Source organism: Callospermophilus lateralis, chromosome 9 (assembly GCF_048772815.1).
Source record: "Callospermophilus lateralis isolate mCalLat2 chromosome 9, mCalLat2.hap1, whole genome shotgun sequence".
Classification (NCBI taxonomy): Eukaryota; Metazoa; Chordata; class Mammalia; order Rodentia; family Sciuridae; genus Callospermophilus; species Callospermophilus lateralis.
In genome coordinates this window covers 27,246,105-27,269,367 of record NC_135313.1, presented here as the reverse complement: position 1 = coordinate 27,269,367, position 23,263 = coordinate 27,246,105, and the positions used below count along the sequence as shown (strand labels likewise).

Sequence of the window (23,263 nt, the reverse complement as noted above, 5' to 3'; positions counted from 1 at the left end):
CCCCCTCCCCCCTCCCCTCCCCTCTTCTCTCTCTACCCCCTCTACTGTAATTCATTTCTCCCTCTTATATTTTTTCCCTTTCCCCTCACTTCCTCTTGTATGTAATTTTGTATACCCCTGAGGGTCTCCTTCCATTTCCATACAATTTCCCTTTTCTCTCCCTTTCCTTCCCACCTCTCATCCCTGTTTAATGTTAATCTTCTTCTCATGCTCTTTGCCCCTACTCTGTTCTTAGTTACTCTCCTTATATCAAAGAAGACATTTGGCATTTGTTTTTAAGGGATTGGCTAGCTTCACTTAGCATAATCTGCTCTAATGCCATCCATTTCCCTGCAAATTCTATGATTTTGTCATTTTTTAATGCAGAGTAATACTCCATTGTGTATAAATGCCACATTTTTTTTTTTTTTTATCCATTCATCTAATGAAGGGCATCTAGGTTGGTTCCACAGTCTTGCTATTGTGAATTGTGCTGCTATGAACATGGATGTAGCAGTGTCCCTGTAGTATGCTCTTTTTAGGTCTTTAGGGAATAGATCGAGAAGGGGAATAGCTGGGTCAAATGGTGGTTCCATTCCCAGCTTTCCAAGAAATCTCCATACTGCTTTCCAAATTGGCAGCACCAATTTGCAGTCCCACCAGCAATGTACAAGTGAACCCTTTTCCCCACATCCTCGCCTTTTTGTTTCAGGAGTATCTGTCTCAGAATCTTTTTTTACATTAAACTGCAATTGACTTTTAGGGAGGTATTTAGTGATTCCCAGTTAGAGTCCAGGAAGGATTATGTAACTTGCCTGAGGTTACACTGTTAGAAAGTGCTGAAGCCAGAGTCAAATTTAGGCAGTGTGGATCCAGAGTCAATAGTTTTTGCTCTTTGTAGTGACAGGATTTAAGCTGGATCAGTATATGTGAAGGAGGGGTTCGAAGCATGGCATACAAGAGGATTTAGGTGGTACAAGCAAAGTGGTTAAAAACACTGAGTCAAATATGGAAAATGTTGGTCCCTTTCCAGCCATTCTGAACACATCAAGGTGTCTTTTTGGTACTTGTCTTTAACACAACTCTAACATGAATGGTGTCTTTTTCAGGGGGACGGGGGCAGCAAGACCGGTAACATAATCTAGATAAAATTCCACAAGACATTTTGTTTTCACTGTATTGATTTTACAGTTGTCTCTTCTTGCTTCTCCCCTATGTAGTTAATGATATGGGACTTAAATTTTAATAATTTAATGCAAGTGAAAGGTATTTAGTAAATATTAGTGGGTGAATAATATTGATATGACAAAATCATGGTGGTGATTCATTTGGGGAACACTGAACTAGATAAATTTATTTAACAACAAAATCTAAAATTTCTCTAAAAGATCTGACCATTGTAATCAGGAAGTGTCCATGGTGGTAGGATGTGGGTTGTGTTTTGTGGGATCAGGCTCCATAAAATTGAACTGTATCACATTTTAGTTATTGCCTCTGTCTCCCCATGTGCTCTTCTAGGACAGGAATAGCTCTTATTTTTTATTTTCCTAGAGTGCCTGATACTTGTTGGTGCCCAGAAACATTGAATGAATGAAAAATGCACAATTATGTTTAACAAGGTTACTTATAGTGGATCCTATGAAGTTATAGTTTGATTCTATGAAGTTATATTTTATAAGCATGCCAAAAGTCTGAAACATTTGCCATTATATTAGGTACTTACCTACTATCATTTAACATGTAGTTTCCTTTACAAAATGAGTTTCCTTAACTAAAATGAGTACATCAATAATGTTACAGCTGTTACTATGACTGGAATACTCTTACACAGAGAAGTATTTGACTTAGAATCACAGGGCTTTGGAACTTTAGGGATCTTAGATTTTGTTGAGTTTCACTGGACTTATTAGTCTACAAGCATAAAATTTATGACCAAGGTCATACAGTTTATTATTGAAAGAGGTGCAGCTCATAATAGTTTGTGTAGACTGTTTCAAAGTGTGAGCAACTGTATGAATCTTATAAGCTAACTTTGTTATGATTTAGCCCTTCTTAGCTATTGCTTTCTAAAAAGGAAATTAGATATTCTAATGTTGACTTCAGAGGCTTATTACGGGAACTAAATAAGATAATGAAAGTGCTTAGTGCAGCCTATAGAAGCACTCAATTAATAGAAGCCTGTAGCAGCAATAACTAATAACAGCAGAAGTAGCATGAGGATAGCAGGTTTGGTAATGATAGAAATGGGGGTATATACAGTGGTCTGGCAATCTTGTTGAAGTCTGTCTATGTCAATCATAAAGTTATGAATAAGGGAACGACTTCAAAAAGCAAACATCAAGTAGGTGAGATCTGAATGAAAAGTACAAAAGAAAAGTAGAAATGGGAGTTCATAACCCACTTGAATCTAATGTATGAAATATGATATGTCAAGAGCTTTATAATGTTTTGAACAACCAATAAAAAAAAAGAAAAAAAAAAGAAAAGTAGAAATCACCCAAGGGACAGAATAGAGAAGGGTTTCCCAGCCTAGAAATTAATATCTGCCAAGGTATAAATAGAAGGACCCTGTTTCCTGTGGAACCAGGGTGCGTCTTCAGAAAATGTGGGAGATCTGACTGTAAGTTGGATGGAAATGGAATCGTGATGGGATTCCGATTCCAGGCTAAGTACATTGGAGTTTTCCTTAAAATTATGGTGAAGCATGAAGATATTTAAAGCAGATTTGACTGGATTTGAGTTTTGAAAAGAAAATTCTGGAAGCATTATGCTGGACAGATCAGATGAACTTGTTTGGAGAAGTGGTATCTGTTTAAGAGAGAAAGTGATTACTTACCTTTAAGTGCATGGTCCTATCTGGTTGACTCTGACATCAATTATGATATTTTGATATTTCTATGTGAGAGATTGTACTCTTGATGCAGCCTTCTGAAAGAGAAGAAAGAGACAGGGCTTACAGAGTTGCATTAAAATGGAGACAACCACAAACCACTGTAATCTGCTAATGGGAGTAACTAAGAGGCACAAATACTGCAGCAGCTTGTGACCACAGTCCATGGAGTTTACTGTTTTCATGGAGTTCAATCAGTTCATTAAACTTGTTCCTTTGTAGAAGACATGAAGCCTCAACAAATTTCCTTGTGCCATGTGTTGCTTCATCTTAGCTGAATAGAATTGTGAATATGCAATAAGGAAAAAGATTTTTTAAGATTTTGAACAACTAATTATAAAAAATTAAATAAATAAACTCAGACCAAATAAATCAAAGAATTCAGAAAAAAATAAATAAAAAAAGAAAAGGTAAACATTGCCATCTATAAAATGTATATGTCTACTTAATGTAATAACATGTCTTTTATACCAGAAGGACAGAAAAGTCTTCCAGGATCACTTTTCTTATAGTTGATACATTTAAGCAGTATTTATGGAATGGTAGTAACAAAATAGAAAATCTAAAATTCAAATCTTTGAGCAACCCCCATCTGGCATTACAAAAAGGAACCAAAAGCTGAAAGTGGAACTCAGGGTCAGTTATTCATTGAGACATTTGAATTTAGATGCTTGTTTTTCTGCAGGCAGTAGTTTGTTTTCTGGTAACTGCTTAAAAACAAGTCATAGAATCAAAGAAAACTGGAGCTGGAGAACACTTGGGGATATTTTGCCTGATGTTAATCTGACAACATCATTGCCGATATTTTTGACCTTTAACCCCACAGAGAATGGATGCAACCATGGAAACTGATAGTTTACATTATAGCAGCGAGTGTGGCGAAATTATAGATCGCTTTTTTGACAATCTCTCTTTCGAGCCACTTTTTAATGGCATGTATTTGCATGATTTTAGATGTGTGCTTCACAGCACCATTGTGAATCCAAGCTAAGAACTAATCTCTGTGTTCAACCAATGGTCCGTGGTATTTGTCACAGGCCTTGCTCAGTGTGTGAGCAATGATCTAGTTGGAATGACTAACCAAGCAGTGACTCTTGAGGAGGCTGCATAATACCTAGAGCACATTACATAGACAGTGCCAGATTTTCTTTTCTTTTCCCTCTCAAAATATGTTTTGTTCCACACACCTGTCAAAGGATATCTCAGAGAATTCTGGCAGGGGGAATAAGATGGTACCTCTCATAAAAGCCTTTGGAAAAATTTTAAGTGATAAGTTTTAAAAATATCACATCCAGTGCTTTTTTTTTTTTTAAGATATGAACAGAAACAGACACAAAAGGTTCAAGCTCCTCTCTATTGTTCATGATTCATTTTCCCCCAGTTGTGATTAAAGGAGGCTCACACTCCAAAAACAAGGGATAGGGAGGACAGGGATGATAGGTAGAGAAGAACTTTTAAGTAAAATGGATAGAAATTAACCTCTAATCTTTGACAGAATTGCAAATACCATATGATTTTTTTTTACCACGAGAAAAATCTCCCTTCCAGAACCCTAAATGAGGCAGAAATAGAACTTCAAATGAAAGTTCTTAAGACTTACCATAGATGTTGTCCTAAGTTGTAATACGAATTCCAACTGATAAGAAATGAGCTACGTATTTTGTTTTTATACCTGTCTCATAGGTAATTAATTATAGTGCTTAATAAAGATCAGAGAATTTCTCACCTACATTTAAAAGTTCAGTTCAATATTTAGTACTAATATGCATATAAACAAAGTAAAAACATTTCTTATGTTCATGATATTGAAAAACTTTGAGGTAAATAGATGAGATGTATTCAGTGTCTCTGAGCGGCACTAATACATTGCATCTGTCTTTGCTGCCCTGATTTTAAACGAGTCTAGTTATACAGCAAAGGGGGAAAGGAGAACCAACACAAAATCCTCTTGCAGTTGGCGGCTGGGCTCCCCCTAATTAATGAAGATTTCCCACCCAGGTACAGGATGCTGGGAGTGAGAGGGGCTCTGATCCTGGGAGATGGTGGAGTGGGCTCACTGCAAGCTCCCAAGACAGAAGGACGAGCTGCCTCAAACAAACTTGGTACCTCTTCCCACATTCACTCACCAAATGATTCAGTCCATCTTTTCTGCAGAAAGCAAGGGGGAGAGAAAGGAAATGCATATCAGTTGAATCTCCTCCCCTGAAGGGAAAAATCAGAATCGGGGAGACAGTAGCCCTCCCCAGCATGTATCCAAAGACCCAGATGAAACTTTCAAATGTAGAGTAATGATTTTGTAGGCCTTTGATTTCTTTCTCTTAGAGATACCTACAGGTTAAAATCTACATGGAAGGGGACATGCTGATTTCCCCCAATATTAGAGTGTGCATATCTTGTTTACTCATTTATTCACTTGCTCATCTAACAAGTCTTAATTAAACACTAAGAACACTGCAGGCACTTTGAGGCAGTGGAGATGAGAGGGTGGGGAGTTGGACGCCCATTTATCTTCACATAACTTAAACTTAGTCAGTCAAGTAGACATTTAAATGTGTGGCATGCTTTGCTGGGGCTGGGGTCTCGGGAGTAGCTGCTGACACAGAGTGACATTTAGCTGGAGGTCTAGAATGAGCTGATCTGGTGAGTATGAGTGAGGAGAGGAGTGTGGAAGAGCTGGGAACTTGGGACAAAGTCTCAGCAGAAGGATAGTTGGAGGAGTCAGAGATTTCGTGGCTAAAATTTTGCGTTCTCTATTTTAATTCATTTGTGGTTCACTTGGAACAAATCTTTAAATTTATATAAATCTCTGAGAAAGAATCCACTTCTATATTTGCATTATTTAAAAGCCCAATTTACAAAACATTAATTCTTTTTGTTACTGGCTTTAATGCGTATTAATAGTCATTTTATTCTGTATCTTTTTTGTTTTCTTTATCTGTACTTTGCTTGTCATAGTTTGTCAAGCAAAATTTGACCTCTAAGAAGGTTTACATGAGATAGGCAAGGGCATTCCAAATGATTTTCTCTTATAATAATGATAATAATAAATTTATTTATTATTTTAAATAATAATAATAATAAAACAATGAGTAGCCTCCTCTTCTTGGTCTTGTTCCCTATAAGTTCTCCTACTCCATCTGTTACTTTTCCATATGCAAACTATTGTCTTTCTTTAGAATTTCTCTTGAGTCTTTATTGATTGATTCTATATTTTAATGATCTTTTCTTAAAAAAGAGAATACTCTGCCTGTTGGCTCTCAGTTCCATGTCCTCTCTTATCACACAAGTCTGAGAGGATTCTTTGGAAATCTTTTTAAGTCGTGGGATCTATTTCCTGCTCTGTTGGGTCTACTGTTGTTCCAAATATGGATTTCAAACCTTAGTTATATTTCTTTACAGTCTTTTGTTAATCTATTCTGCTCTTAAAATAAAAGGTGTCTCTTTTTGAAAACTCTATTGTGTCCACTCATTTGATGGGCGGAAAAATGTGCAGTGGCTAAAAATACACTCTGTGGATCCAGGCTGCAGGGACTGCACTAGGACTCTAGTTTGTTGTTCTGTGTTATTTGTGTAACCAGTCTGTGCCTCAGATACCTCATCTGTCAAACAAGGAAGATAATATGCATGTCTTATAGAGCTGTGTGAAGAATAGTCAATTCATATAAAACATTTAGAATATTAAGTAGTTAATATCTTAATTTCTAATTACCCAACATTCTGTGTTTTACTAAATTATTCAGAATAATTTCATCTAAATAATTGTTACATGCATCAATATGTCTGTGTTTTGTTTCCCAATCTTTTTTGGTGGGAGATACTTGGGATTGAACTCAGGAACACTCAACCACTGAGCCACATCCCCCAGCCCTATTTTGTATTTTATTTAGAGACAGGGTCTCACTGAGTTGCTTAGTGCCTCACTTTTGCTGAGGCTGGCTTTGAACTTTGGATCCTCCTGTCTCAGCCTCCTGAGCCACTGGGATTATAGGCTTGTTTCCCAATCTTTTGAGGCAGCAAGTTCTATTCAATCTTAGTTCCCCCTAATCCTTAATTCTTTCCATAATTCATTTGGATGTCCTTAAATGTATCTTCTCAGTTATTAAATGGATGGATTAGTTGGTGTGTATTTCTTCCAGTCAACTTTCTTGGGGGTTGCAGTATTTATTTGTGGTCTAGTCATCTGAGGACAGAGCCCTCTGTTCTAGGCATTTTAAATATGGTGGAGCTAACTAGAGAGAAAAAAAAGGAAAAAGAAAAAAAAAGTGGGGAGGGATCTCATGAAACAGACCAAGACCAGTAGAACAGAGAAAGGGGACTAGGGAAGGAGGAGGGAAAGGAAACGAGGAAATACGGAAAAAATAATCAAATTATATTGTTATGTCACGTGCACATATAAGTATTTAACAGCGAATCCCACCATTATGTATAATTATAAAGCACCAATATAAAAAATATGGTGGAACTGAAGGTTGGCCTATTGAAGAAGCCATTTATTATTCTTTCTTTTCAAGGAAGAGGGAATTGCAGTCCATAGCTGGCATTGCTTCCACAGTTCTTCCAGCTTCAGTTTCTAACACTTAGTCCTTTACACACTTCCTCCTTAGCCCTTCCCAATGTCTTCACTCCAGCCATCCTGCACCACCAGGGAACTGATTGTCTTGGGGAGAGAGAAATTAATGGTGCATGCAATAAATTTAGTATTCATAAAGTAGTACCTCTGTGATAAACAACTTCTTATCTTCTTTTTGATAAAGGTTGTGTCTGTGAGCAGGTTGTATAGTGGGTGAAGATGGAAATCCTCAAGTCTCATGTGAAGTTTTAGAGAATTCAAGAAATGGCAGTTATGATTAACCTGGAAACATCCTTCCATTAACTCACCCCACAACCCCCACCACCCATTTGTATAGAAAGCTGAAATTATGGACAGGTGCCTACAGGGCTGTCAATGGTAGGGTGATAGCAAACAGGGTTGCAGAGGGCTCAGGGCTGGTGCAGTCAGCTGACTTGGAGACTGAGGCATATGAATCACCCAATAGCCAAATTCTCCAAATTCCAGAAACAATTGAGAAATGTCTCTGCAACACAGCCTATCTCATGTATGCAGAACTTGATGGTCCTCTTTCCTGTCGCCTGCTTTGGTGTTGATGCAATGACTGCTCTGGGCAAGCTACATTCTCATTATTCCTAAGACTAGCACTTTCTGGACATTAGCCACCTCCCTGAATGAAGGGACCCAAGGGGTTCAAGCTTCCATCTCTTTATGACCCTTGATGTGGAGACCTTTTCTTCTTCCTGTTGGATCTCTTCACCAATCTCAAAGCCCTGTTTCTCTTTTTTGAAGACAGAACTTGCTTATTTCTATTGGTGCCCAACACCCATAACATTTCAAATCTAATTTGTTTTTCTATACCTGTGACCTTTCCTTCTTCTTCTTGTTTTAAACTTTAATATGCATTCCCCAATGCTTTGCATACATTATCTGAGAGACAGTATCCTCAAAATAACCCTAGAGACAGAAGCTAAGTATTAATTCATTAAAAGGGGCAATCACATTTATAATAAAATAATTTGTTGTTGTTTTTCTACCAATTTGCCACAGAACATAGTTTGAACTTTGATTTGGGAATTAGAAATTGGATCCTGGCAGATTCCTTTCTGGAATTTGTGGTTTCTAGTACTGTTGAACCTTTTTATTTTTTCTTTGTATTTTTCTTTGTGGTTTTATGAAGGCAAATCAAGAATCATTAACCTTCCAATATTTTGTCTCAGGCTCATTTATATTTATGGAGTGGGTAAATTTTAGTCTTTGCATACAAAGAGGTTCAATTTTATGTACATTTCTATAAAAATGTTGATGACTAATTTAATAATTCTTCATAATGTTACTTTCTCTTTCAGCTGAATTTTATTCTGTTTCTGAACACTGTTAGAGTTCTGGCTACTAAAATTTGGGAGACTAATGCAGTCGGGCATGACATGAGAAAACAATACAGGTAACTCCAGAACAGGTCTCTATCAGAGGAAATATTTTAGTTACTATTTAAAAAACAAATATCAATTGATTTGAAATGTATTTAAGGGATTAAATTTATCGATGTGTGTTTGTGTCTCATTTATGTAATTTTAGATATATGCATATTTTCAACATGTAAATAATCCCAAACCTTCCTTCATGCTTAAATTTTAAGTCTATTTTAAATCTGTTTTTAGTAGGTTGGTATTTTTCTATAAATCATATGAACTCTTGGACAATCTCTTATTGATGACTTAGAGAATTTTGTCTGCATTTAAAAATGTGTCATAACTGGCAATAATCAAGAAAGAAGACTTCTTATTTTGTGTCCGATCCTTTTATTGAATTGTCACCTACCAATATAAACTTTCAAGAACTTTCAAATGTCCTGATTGAAGGAGGTCCGTTATTTAGCCTTTCGTGGAAAAAAAGGGCAAATTGAGTATTGATAAGAATCACATCAAACTATCTTAGGAGTATATCCATTTCTCCCAATGATCATTTTGGATATTCTGAGTAATAGTGGCTTCTATCCAACTAAACATGCACATAACCAGGTGGATGTGGATTAGTCTTTTCGATTCCTAAACAGGTAACTATTTCTTTCTGCCTCAGGTTGTTATGAAGTGTTATCTCAATTACAGAAAGGAATAAACCATGGTCAACATTTTGATTCTCTTTCACTTATGTTCTTTAAGCCCTTTGCTGATTATATTTAGGCAGCATTTGTTGCTGAGCAACAATGACTGCAGGTATGACCTGGAGTCTAGACAGGATGCATGGTTTGGACTAACCACCAGCTCCCACCTCCAGATATTTCCAATGCTGCAAATGGTGGTATTATAATATAAATTGTGCATAAGAGTTTATAGCAAAGAACCTAGGCTACACTATTTTTTCATGTGTTAGGTCCCATTGGTGAAGGCAGGGGCTAAAGGATGCTAGAACAATGGAAGGTATAAAGAGCCTTTCAATCTTCATAAACTAAAAACATGCAATGGTATTTGGAAACTACTTATTTCTCTAGTTCTGAATATAAGCTGATAATTCTATAGTTCTGAATGATGTGAGCTTGTGTTCTTAGGAAAAAAATTGCCCAAGATATTTGAGAAACTGAAGGGAACAAATGTTGGCTTATCTTTAATATTAATTGAAGAGAAAATATTTAGAGTTAATTCATGGGAAAATTATTTCTCAGAAAAATTGAGAAGAATAATTTAGCTATGATTCAGAATTCAGAATAAGTTTTTAATAATCTGGTGTTCAGAAGTTTTTAAAGTTTGAAGTTGTTAATGACTAATAGAAGTCAGGGAAAGTTTATTTTCAGCTATATATATCTTTTTTCATAGCTGAAACATATTTAATAATCTTAATAATGAACAGAGTTAAACCACATATAAAAATGTAGTAGAAAAAGAAGACTTTCTTTTTTGAGGAAAAAATATGGAAAACTACTTGGCAGCAATTTGGAAATTCAATTCGGTATTCAGTGTCTGAGGCCTTAGATTATCAAGTTTTACCTTTTACGTAGACTTAAAAAAATGAAATTTGTGTCCCTGTCTCAATGAGGTTTTTTGGTATTTAAATTTATATCCACAGTTGTTGAGTATTTATATTAATTCATTTTTGTACTTTAAAACATATTTCATTTTGTTATTAGCTTTCTCTAACAAATGTTCAACTATTCTTGATAAAATAAAACAATACAAAATATAAAGTGTCCAGTGATGACATCTAAAACAGCACATTTCAATGCATAAAACTATGAAAGACTAAAAACACCTTAGAGCTAAGATCCTCTCCAGGTGAGGATGTGGTTACACACATCCTTTACACACAGTCTTTTTAAAAAGACTTTTGAAAAGTACCTAAGACTCCTTTGTTGATAAAGTGGATTAAAATGGAAATGAATTAATACAATCAGTTTTTAAAATAACTTCATTTTAAGATAATCATAGATTCACATGTAGTTGCAGAAATAATTGAGAGAGAACTCGTATATCTTTCTCCGAGTTTCCCCCAGTGGTGACATACTATGTATAGTTTACAGTTATTTTAAAACAAGATTGACATGAAGAAAATTAATCTCTCGGATTTAATGGCAAATTCTTACATTTTTCCCCTTTTAAATCACAATTTGATTCCTTTGCAAAGTAAGAAAAGTTGCCAGGATTGGAAAAACATTTGAACTATGAAAGATTACATATGCAAGATTCAATGAGAGAGATTATTTCAATATTTTGGTTAATTTGATTTTTCCACTCAATGACAAACAAAAATCATATTTCATATTTATTGTTTTTAGAATAAATTCAACCAATACTTACATGCACAATGATAGTAAAGAGGACAGGTTTTAAGACTGAATCATCACTTACTGTATAATCTGGGTGAGTACTTTTCTCTGAACCTCTAACCTGACCTGGAAAGGGGGTAATGATAGCTCTCTCCCATGGATGCTGTCAGAATAACATGATGCAACCAGTGCCAGATGCAATAGGGACATGGTGTGACCTCCTTGAAACCACAATCTAGTGGGAGGGAGAAAAGGAGGGGAAGGAAGGGAGAGAGAAAGGGAGAGATTAACTTAATCTCCCTCTTAAAGGAGGAAGGTACCAGTAGGCATGTATCTATGAGATGCTATGTGCACAGAAAGAGAACAAAAATTTATTAAAAACTAGGAAGGATCAAGAAAATTAGTATTGTTCCCTCCCTCCCTCCCTCCCTCCCTTCCTTCCTTCCTTCTTCTTTCCTTCCTTTTTTCCTTCTTTCTTTCTTTCTTTTTTTTTTTTTTTTTAAGGAAACTGTGATTGTCTAAAGACATGTAAAGATTTTCCAGAACACTTCACTGGGGAGACATCACTTAGGGATTGATAGCACAAAAAATGGGCATCTATTTTCTAGGCAGTACACTGAGTTCTCAAAAACCATTTGACTCCTTTGTTTTCTTCTTGTGTCTTTCCTGTGGACACAGACCACAGCCCATTTCCAGCAAGCCAGAAGACCACCATTAGTGAATCATTCCTAAATAATCTCATTAGACAGCTGTGCCTTTGCAGACAGCCAAGCCGTGAAAATGTACAGTGTGCACGGGTGACCAGATGGACCCTGAAAAAAATATTAGTGTTCAGAATTGCTGGATGCCCAATCTTAATGTGAACAGACAGATGATGATGTGTGTACATATGCTTGGCCCATACCCCTGCTTTAATTCATTCATTTCCATTGCACAATACATTCCAAAAGAGGATGTGATCACAGTTTACACAGAGATAAATGAACACACTTTAAATATTTAACTCATTCATCAATGAGGGAAGTGGTATAATTGTAAATGGTTCAAAAGAGAAGACAGAGTCAGATAATGGATGCTGAAATGAATTTACAAATGGATGCACACTAGAAAAACTTGTCAATAACTGCAGAGCTAAAGTTAGTGGCCTTCTCAGGCATCATATGCATTTCTGTGGTAGGCTGGTTTCTAAGGTGGCTCCTAAGATTCCTAGCCCCAGGTGTACATGCCTTGTATAATTACCGTCTCCCCACTCACCTTGAGTTTGGGCAAGACTCGTGATGAGACAGTTGCTCTCCCCTTAGTTAGGTTACATTATATGACAAAGGAGATGAGCTAGTCTCTCCTCCAATGTGTTATATAGATTCCACCCTGGCAGCCTGGAGAGATTCTCCTGCTGGCTTTAAAGAAGTAATCTGACATGCTGTGAGGGCCTGTGACCAGGACATGAGGGCAGCCTGTAGGAATTGAGTGACCCTGTTTGCAGCCAGCAGACCTCTCTACCATTGTAAGAAAAGAAGGTCTTCTAGAAATCTAAATGAGTGTACAAGAGAACCCTGAGGTCCAGAGGAGACTGCAGCTCTGGCTGATGCTGTGATTTCAACCTTGAGAGACCCTGAGCATAAGACTCAAGTATACCATGCCTGAACTCCCGGTACTACATAGAAACAGAGCAATAATAAATGGGTATTGCTTTAAGGCAGTAGTTTTGTGGTAATTTACTATATAGCAATAGAAAACAAATATAATTACTATCAATTTTCTGCATATCAACTTTTAGCTCTACACAGAGGTAAAAAAAAAAAAAAGTCAGACAAAGAGGGAAAAATCCAGAGGATTCAGGTAAAAGGGTATTTCCTATATTCTGTTGCCTAATGCAACTTTCCTAAACTTTGATGTCTGTGACCATTTCACTATCTATTGCTTTTCTCTATTTTTTGTTTTAATCTAGTTTTGGGCTCTTAGCCACACATAGTAAGAACAGAGTTAGCTTGATTTTGAGAACAATTCCCAGGGGGATTTACTCTTCCTCTTGAAGAGGGAAATATAATTTTCTTTTCCGAGTGATGTTAGACAAAACATTTACGCTTCTGCAAGTAAAGTTGATATTGTCACTTTGTATATGATTAGCTGGAGTTAAAATGGCTTGCAGGTATTCAAAGTGTCCTATAGTCTTGTCACGATGGGAAGACAGGGTTCAGGAAGACAAGCACATGCAAAGATCTCTGAAAGCTACAGGTCGTAGAAATCCATTGCTCCTCAGGAATGTCTTGAATTAAATGGACTTAATGTAGAATTTTCAAATTGAATGGACTGTAGGTAATGCAAGGTATGAGGTATTTGCACTAGGAGCAGCAGATGAAACCAGAGGCCTTAGGAACAGGTGGAAGGCACTGAGCCTAGAGGAACATGTGGTCCATGCACTCCTGAGAGAGAAGACAGATGACAGAGAATGAGGTGGAGCAAATGTGCAACTCTAGACATCTCAGTAGGTATTATAATATGCTTTTGTGAGACTCTTCATCTTCTATAGGAGTGGTAAGAAGGATGTGATAGAAAAGTATACATGTGTGTGAATGATGATCCCTGGTAAAGCATCATAATATTATAGCTCTGTGGACTTCTGTGCCCTATTCTGTCATTGCAGAGATGAGGAAACTGAACCACTGTCAGCACGGGTATTCAGAAAGTCTAGAATCTGAATCCAGTTCTCTTTAGTCTTAGTCCAGTGTGGCCTCAACTTACCTAAACAATTTCTTTTTCCAAGAAGAAAATTAAATCAATAGATAAAGCAGCTGGACACAAGACTAGTGAGAACAGAGGAAGGTTGAGATTATTGGGTATAAATGATTCATAGAGAAAGAATGAAGACACATTTGGCAATTTCTTGGGTAAAAAGTGCAAACAAAACAAAACCAACCAACAAGCAGAGTGGTGCACTTGGATGTGCTAGCTAGCTATGGCTGCAAAATGAATGACCACACCAAGTGGCTTAAAAAATATGGTTGCCATTTCTGTTTCTGTAGCTCAGGAATCCAGGTCTAGGTCCTCCACTTTAGTCTCTTACAAGGCTGCAGTTGAGAGGCCAGTTGGGGCAGTGATTTTATGTCAGGGTTGGACTGGGGAAATTCACATGACTGTTAGTAGGATTCAGTTACTTGCTGGATATTGTCTAGATGCCACCTTTTCTCACCACTTGGGCCTCCCAACAGAAATTCACAATGCAGCAGCATCCTTCACTGAAGAAGGAAGGGAGAGAGAGAGTCTGCTAGGAAGAGGAAAGTTACAGTCTTATGCAACATAATCACACATGTGGCATCCTCTTATTTTTGTTAAAGTCTATTGGTTAGAAGCAAGTTGCTGGTCCTGCCCACATCAGGAAGAAGGGACTGACAAGGACATAAATAACAAGAGGTAGGGTCATCGAGAGACATTTAGAATAAGCCCATCCAGGGAGACAGAACCAATAGGACAGATATAGATAGATAGATAGGTGGTAGGTAGATAGATAGATAGAGATATACTAGAGGGGGCTTTTGGAGAGAGTTGGCACATGTGATAATGGAGGTTGAGAGATCCCATGACAGGTGTACATGCCTTGTATAATTACTGTCCCCCTGAAATACCAGGGGCACCAGTAGCATGGTTCAGTTCAAGTCCAAAAGCTTTAGAACAGGGGAGCAAATGATAGAACCCTCAGTCCAGGGCAAAGGCTGGAAAACCTAAGGGCTGCTGGTTCGAGTCCCAGAGAACACCAGCTGGAGAAACTGGAGTTGTCATGTCCAGCTACAGGAGAAAAAGAGAGCTGTCCAGAAGAGAAAGGACAAATTCACCTTTCCTCTGCCTTTTTGTTCTATCTGGGTCCCCAGCTGATAGGATGGGGCCTGCTCACATTCAGGGCAGCTCTTCCCCTCTCAGCACTTCAAAGCCACAGAGAGGGGTGGAAAAGGAGGTTGCATGGGAGCAGGAAAGCCAGGATAAGACCCCAGAGACTAGATGGCCCCCCTGCAGCCTCCCCTGCAAGCACCTTCATAAACACACCCTGGAGAATCCTCTGCCACTTCTCAGGGTTTCCCTTCATCCAAACATGTCAAAACAGACAATCAACCACCACGCCATCCTCATGGAAAAACCCAGGAAGGATTCCTCTAAATACAGAAGAATATGTGTATGACAAGCCCATGAAGGGAAATAATGCCACGAAATCATCTAGTTTCAAAACAGGAAAAAAAAAAAAAAGAAAAAAAAAACTAGACAAATAGAACTATAGGTAATAAAGTTTAAGATAGAGTAGTGTATGACAGAGAATATTCTGAGGCAGGTGGAAATGACTACATGTCCCTCATAAAGAAATACAGAATATCTTCAAGAGTAGTTGATTTTAAGATGAACAAAGCAGCCAAATCCTGCCTAGGAAGATGAAGGCAGCTAATGTGGATGGAGGAGATCTGCGTCTTTAAATCTCAAACATAAGAGGACTGAGGACAGAAGAAAAACACTTAACAACTTTGTAAAAATAGCCTCCTGTAATCAAGAAGAGTGAAATGAGTGGAGATATTTAGGGGATATTAATCATGGGGAGTGAGAATCAACTACCTGATTCAGTATAAAATTGACAGGAAGAGAAGGAAGGTGGTGGTGGGGGGGCCTAGCAGGAGTGGTGGAATCCAGACAGGTGGCTTCTGTTAGCAATGCTTAACTTAATTTTTTCCAGCAAGCTGCCTCTGCTGAAAGAACGCTAGGCTGATGAATAAAAAGGCTTGCTGCTGTCTTTCAGGAAACTTGCCAAGTCCACGCTGGTCCTGGTGCTGGTCTTTGGAGTGCATTACATCGTGTTCATCTGCCAGCCCCACTCCTTCACAGGGCTCTGGTGGGAGATCCGCATGCACTGTGAGCTCTTCTTCAACTCCTTCCAGGTAAAGGGGGCCATCTAGTCACTGGGTCTTATCCTTCACTTCTCCTGCTCCCATGCAACCTCCCCCTCCACCCATCACTTTGAAGTGCTGTCTTCTGGGGCCTTCAGGGCGCAGTGTTCAATGGCACCTGCGGTTTTCCATCCTAGAGGTCTGGTTAATTCCCTGACCCCAGCAGAAGCAGCCCTGGAGCTGTTTCTCACAGGAACAAGCCGAGGCAGGAAGATAAGCAAGCATATTGTTATAAAATATGTAACTCCTGCAGAGCTTTTGTGTGTGGAAAATAAAGGGAAGCCAAACAAGGCTCTGGCAGGGAAAAGTGAAAAAAGGGGGTGGGGAGGTTTAAAAGGGAGAAAAAGAGGAAAAGCTTGCCACTGCATGTTTTATCTCCTTTGAAATAGGATGGCCATGATCCCTTGCGCTGATTACTCTTCACCTTGCCACCTCCTACCTCCTTGAGTCTAGTCCATATGTAATAGTCTGAAGAATCTTGAAATATATAAATTTGACCATGGTACTTAACTTGCCGGAAATATCCACATATTTAAAGTTGAAATGCTATTATCTGGCATCCACAGTCCTGCCTGGATGGAGATGGTATGAGGTAGCCCAGGATGTTGTGGGCACCCCAGTGTGCTGTCATTGCCACACTTCTGTTCCTCAAGAGGCCCACACTTGCTGTTCTTTATGCCTGGAAGGCTTCATACAGCTGGCTTCTTGTTCTTATCATTCAAACCAACTTAGAGGTCACCTCTTCAGTTATATATAGGTTCCTCATCTGCTATACCTATTGGTCTCTCTAACACTATTTATATTACCTGCAGATGCTTATCATCTTTTTTTCCTCATATGTTTGTGTTTTGTCCATGTCTCTTACTTTCCAGAACTCTTTTGTCTTGCTGAGCCAATCCTAACACACTGTATAAGCTCAATAGATATTTTTGAGTAAATGAACAGATTCTTTTTACTCTTATCATATACTATTTTATGTCTCTGGTTTCTAGCATTCATAGTCTATACATATCTTTTAACAATCTGGGGATGGGAAGTTGTGCTCCATGAGTGGCAACATAGATGAAACTAGTTAATAGCAATCAGTTACAGCTGGATGTGGTGGTACATGCCTGTAATCCCAGTGGCTTGGGAGACTGAAGCAGGAGGATTGCAAGTTCAAAGCCAACCTCTGCAATTTAGCAAGGCCATAAGCAACTTAGTAAGACCCTATCTCAAAATAAAAAGAATAAGAATAAAAAATGGGTGGGGGAGATGTAGCTCAGTGGTTAAGCACCTCTGGGTTAAATCCCAGTACCAAAAAAAAAAAAAAAAAAAAAAAAAAAAAAGAAAGAAAGAAAGAAAAGAAATCAGATTTTTGCTGTCTTGGAGCATTGTATTCAGTTAGTTATTCCATTTAGTTAGTGAACACCAAGGAGAGAATTGTTACAAATTTAGTGTAAATGTAAGGGTTTGGAAACATTAAGAAAAAGTAATTGAGTTGTCAGTGGGCTAACAGTGTCTTTGTTCTGCAGGGTTTCTTTGTGTCCATCATCTACTGCTACTGCAATGGAGAGGTAGGTCTGAAGGAACCCCCAAAAGTCAACAGAACTAGCCCCAGATAAGCTTATACTTTAGTCCATTGTATGTTGCTATAACAGAATACCTGAGAGTGCATCATTTAAAAAGAACAGAAATTTTTTACAGTTCTAAAAGCTGGACAGTCCAAGTTGGGGCCCACCTCTGGCAGAGGTGTTCTTGCTGCATCATTGCACAGTGGAAGGCAATGGGACAAGAGAGATTGCACTGTTAAAGATAAAACTTAAAACCTCAAGCTCTTTCCTAACTGGCATTCATCTATTCATGAGGGTGGAGCCTTCAGGACCTAAACATCTCTACTAGGTTCCACCTCAGAAAAACTGTTCTCTTGAAGATTAAGTGTGCAACCTAAGTACTTTGGGGCAATACATTCAAACCAGAGCAGCATATAAATGGTCATCACAGTGTGAGCTGAATCTCTTTGGAGGATTCCCAAGATTTACAAGGCAGATGGATAGGGAGAATGAAGGCGATTTAATCATACATTGTTTCAAGAAGATAAGCATTAATGTATATTAACTAAGGTATTCCTTTTCTAAGCACTTTGAAATGACAAGTCAGTTGCAAATCCTCATATTAAAAGCAACTTGTTGGAGTATCGGTTGATATTTGCATTGACAGTGCACTTCAAATTCCAGTAAATACTGAAACATACTCCATTTCAAGTTCTATCAAAAATTCAAATGTAAGTTTTCTTGGGCACATCCATTAAAATACTTCAGTATTTTTTTAAAAACTACAAGCTGGGAGTTGACCAGGAAGAGGTCCACACATTGAATGATAGATTTTACCTTTTCACTTTTAACATGTTGGATGAGTTGCTACCTTTCTTCTTTCAAATTTGCAACTTGCTGCAAGTTTCAAAAGAGCAAAGCTATTTCCAATTGCTATAGATCCAATTACTATATATAATGCTTCTGACCACTTTTAGTGTTTTGGACATTGTGGGATGCTAGGTCAGTCTCTTAAGTAACAATTTTTCATTAATTTCTTGATTTACTTCTCTACTGTTTTTACCTCATTTTGCAGGAAGGGTGAGGAAATCAGGTGCTTATTTTTGGCCACGAAGAACAGATAGGAGGTTGTTGGTTTAGGTGATGTCAGCTTGCCACGTTTCTACTGCTTCCCTTACAACTTGCAAATAAGCTCCTCTGGAAATGGGCAGTAGCAGAACAATTGAATCTTCAGTAGCAGAAATGGAAACACAAGCCCTGCCCTCCTGGGAATGTGTTTGCAGTGACTGCTTTTCCATGGAATGTCCTTCTTTCCTCATTTTTCTTTCTTCATTTTGCCTATAGATTGCAAGGGTGACAGTTCCACTCCAAGCTGAGGACCTCCCTGCCATTCCTCAGTCGTCAGTCATTAAAGTGGTGGAAACAGATTTTACTCAGTAACTACTGAGAGTAGAGGAAAGATCTGAACTCCATCTAATTAGGGCAGGAGCATTTTAAAAGGAGAATGAGTCAGAGGATGAAAATTATAAAGTCGGCCAGTGTGGATGTGATTGGCCAGCTGTGCCTGCTGGCTGCAGTTCTCTAAGGCAGGGTTTTATCCTCCCACAGGGACTGGGAGACAGAGGCCTTATCCTTCTTGATGATTTCAACACAAAGGAGTGGTTCTCAGGTCCTTCAGAGAGAGGCTTCTGAGAGGCCAGGACTACATATTTACAACTGTGAGCCCTTGTTAGTAAATGTTCTAAGAGGTCAGGGAACTGTTATCTGGTGTATTTGCCAGGGCAAATCTTCTGGCAGCATTAAGCTTTTTCAGGCAGGGACTTTAAGCAGGGATGTGATCACCCACAGGGTCCGACTCTGTGCTGCTAGAAGTCACAAGAGTTTGGTCAGGGGTTTGAATGGAGTAGCCATGTGCAAAGGGTTCTGCAGTCCTCAATGTCACTATTTGTAGCTTATTTCTCTTCCAGAAAAAAAGTCTGCTTTCCTTTCCAAATCAGATACTTCTATTAGCTGCATTGCAACTTCTAGTTAAATACTAGTCTTGGACAAGTCCTTTTATTTCTCCCTGTGCCTCAGTTTGCTCATCTCCAAAAATAGCCCCTATTCTGAAGATTTTTTTTTAAAAAAAATAACATTGTATCTTTTAAAAAGTATTTTTTTAAAGTCCTAGATGGACATAATGCCTCTATTTTGTTTTTATGTGGTGCTGAGGATTGAACCCAGTGTCCCACATGCTAGGCAAGCGCCCTACCCCTGAACTACAACACCAGCCCTCTTGAAGGTTATTTTGTGGTTGGGAGGGAAGGTATCTCTAAAGTCCCAGGTGCATAGAGGAAGGTCAATAATGATTATTATAATTGAAATCAAGTCATACATCCTTGTAGCAAGGCTGCAGGGTCTCTTGTTTCTGATATGTGTTTCCTGTCGTTCAGGTTCAGGGTGAGGTGAAGAAGATGTGGAGTCGGTGGAATCTGTCCATGGACTGGAAAAGGACGCCACCATGTGGCAGCCACAGATACGGGTCCGTGCTCACCACTGTGACTCACAGCACCAGCAGCCATTCCCAGGTGGCTGCCAGCACTCGCCTGGTGCTCCTCTCTGGCAAAACGGCCAAGACAGCCAGCCAACAGCCTGACAGCCATGTAACTTTACCTGGCTATGTGTGGAGTAACTCGGACCAGGACTGCCTGCCACACTGCATCCAAGAGGAGACTAAGGAAGGTATTGAGAGGCAGGCAGATGATATTCCAGCGGAGTCTTCCAGGCCAATGGAACTTAGTCTAGTCACAGAAGTACGCCAAGGAGAAACCAAGGATGTCTTCTGAGTCAATGATTGTGGCAGCTGGGCATGGTGGTGCACACCTATAATCCCAGCAGCTCAGGAGGCTGATGCAGGAGGATCATGAGTTCAAGGTCAACCCCCCCAAAAAGTGAGGCTTGCTAAGCAACTCAGTGAGACCCTGTCACTAAATAAAATACAAAATAGGTCTGGGGATGTGGTTCAGTGGCCCTGACTTAGATCCCTGGTATAACCCCCAACAAAATTCCTCTGCCTGAGCCTGAGCTGAAAAGTTCAGGTTAAGGTGTTACTTAATGTTTTCAGGCTCTGTAAGGTGACTCCTATGGGCACAAAAGAGGAAGTGCCAGGGAGGTAGTTACTTTATTTTGGCATCAAATTCTTTTCTAAATGAATGTGTGGTACTTGCCCTGTGGTTGTTCATTTTTTCTGCTACGTTTGCATAGAAAAGGTTTCAATTGCTTGGCACTAGCTTTCTCTCATAAATATCACCCTAAATATGATAAAGATCATTTGATGTATATCATTATTTTCCTTGTGAGAAATTAGTACTCTCTTTTCTCTTTCTCACTTTATTGTTCTTCTGTCATTACATTTGTTCCGCCTGTGCATGGGAGCTGCTAGGATCTGAAAAATGCATGTTGAAAGATTAAAGATCTAAGAACATGTATGCACTGGAAATTTAGTTGGCTGGACATGGGCCAAATAATAAATTTATAATAGTAATGATGGATTCTTTCCTAGAAACAAGGGAAATTGTCCAAAAATGAATATTTTACATATCCCTTCTTTTGAATATGCTCCCCATGACCAGCCAAACCTCAGGTCTTCCCTCCTCTTTCTTTGTAAACTACAACATTAAGGGTTTTGCTCATCTGTAAGCTTGGGTCTGCAAACTGGTTTTGTTTGTACTTACTTATGTTAGTAAATTACACTGCATCTATATCTTTTTATTTTTTGTTCTATTACAGATGGCATTTTGAATAAATTAAAAGTTTGTTTTAAAAATGCATTTTGGGGGCTGGGATGTGGCTCAAGTGGTAGCGTGCTTGCCTGGCATGCGCGCGGCCCGGGTTCGATCCTCAGCACCACGTACAAGGATGTTGTGTCCGCCGATAACTAAAAAATAAATATTAAAATTCTTTCTCTCTCCCTCTCTCACTCTCTCTTTTAAAAAAAATGCATTTTGGGTCCCTTTAAAAAATTTCTTTTCATCCTCTCACAGTATTTTTGAGAACTAACCAAACTTTTCTTCTCCAGATCTGCAGTCATTAGTATTTAGCTCTCGTGCTTTACCGAGCTTGAAATGTCAATAAGCATGGAAGTTATGAAAATGTTTTTTGGAGCGCATGCCATGAAGCAGACATCCTGTTAGGTTTTTACAACTTCAACCTGGTTGATCTTCACTACAAACTTAGGAATAAGTCTTACCACTGTCATCATTTCCACAGACGACTCACAGAGTAGAGCAACTTGCCCAGAGTTACCTAACTAGTCAGTGACACAGATTCATTCATTTCAAGTCTCAGGTGCTTATAGCCATTGTACTATACTGTCATCAATATATATGTAGCTCATTGGCCAACCAAATCATTCAACAAATGCCTTCTGGGTAGAGAGTGTTATAGGAAATTGTAATATATTTTAGCTTCTGTCCTCTCATGAAATTTCTGTCCCCTCATGAAATACATATAGGAAATGAAAAGGATCACAGAGCAACATATACCCAGGCAAAATGACAAAGTTTCAGCAGAATGTCTCATCTATTCTATGGAATGATTTAACCAATTTGCAATAGTGTCATAATGAAGAGGTGCTCTGATGTCTACATACCTTTTGGAAAAATACTCTATACTTCTTTTCCATGCATTTTCCTTCTTCATTCTCTGTTCTATAGTATAGGTCATTTACTTCCCTTTCTGTTTATGAAGGTGCTATTATGGGTATTTAATTCATCTGATTCAATTCTATGTTGTCACACCCTAGTCAGGAGGAAACCGTCATGAGCTGAGTCAGAGATTAAGTTCAGTTCTTTAATAATTTTCTGCAAGTTTTTATAAAACTGCTTAACTTCTTTTATAATTCAGTTTCACCATTTTTTAAAAAAATGAAGATAGAGCCAGGTGCAGTGGAGCATGTCTGTAATCCCAGCAGCTTGGGAGGCTGAGTGAGGCAGGAGGATCATGAGTTCAAAGCCAGTCTCAGCAACTGTGAGGCGCTAAGCAACTCAGTGAGACCCTGTCTCTAAATAAAATACAAAATAGGGCTGGGGATGTGGCTCAGTGGTTGGGTGCCCCTGAGTTCAATCCCCAGTACCCACAAAAATAAAAGAAGATACTATTAGTCTACTTCCAAGAAATGTTCTGATGAATAAGAGAAGTCATATATTAAAATATTTTCTAACATGAACATTTTGTATAGATAGTAAGATTAGGTAATTGTTTATTATCATTTCAAATTATTATTTTTGTCTCTTTATACTATAAAAGTCCTCAATGGTCATTGCAGTATTATAAGGAATTGTTAGAATAGATATATTTTGATGATAAGGAAAATACCAAGTTATTGCTTCTGAGTCAATTCCAAATTCTAAAGCTAGATCACTACTTCTTTACATTTTAAACAGCTGTGAGTAGAACCTTCAGACTTTCCAAGGTTCTCTTCAATTTTACTTATTCACTGATTCAAGAAACACTTAGAATCGACAGATACTCTGTTCTGTGCTGAGGCTACAATAGAGAATGAGGTACAACTTATTCCCTCTAGGAACAAAGAACCCCTGAGTTGTGAGGGTTCTTTGTCTTGTCTAAGTGTGCACTTATCTGTTCAGGTTT

The 23,263-nt window shown here is 38.4% G+C and overlaps 1 protein-coding gene across 1 annotated transcript in view; it reads left to right on the top strand.

The window, feature by feature from the left end:
• Positions 1–20,457, top strand: part of Pth2r (parathyroid hormone 2 receptor) — a 63,824-nt gene extending 43,367 nt beyond the window's left edge. Inside the window, exons 9-12 of the mRNA XM_076866830.2 lie at positions 8,768–8,862; positions 15,953–16,091; positions 17,615–17,656; positions 20,065–20,457. Coding sequence (XP_076722945.2) covers positions 8,768–8,862; positions 15,953–16,091; positions 17,615–17,656; positions 20,065–20,457 — 669 coding nt within the window. The remainder of the gene's footprint in view (positions 1–8,767; positions 8,863–15,952; positions 16,092–17,614; positions 17,657–20,064) is intronic.
• The last annotated feature ends 2,806 nt before the right edge of the window (positions 20,458–23,263 follow it).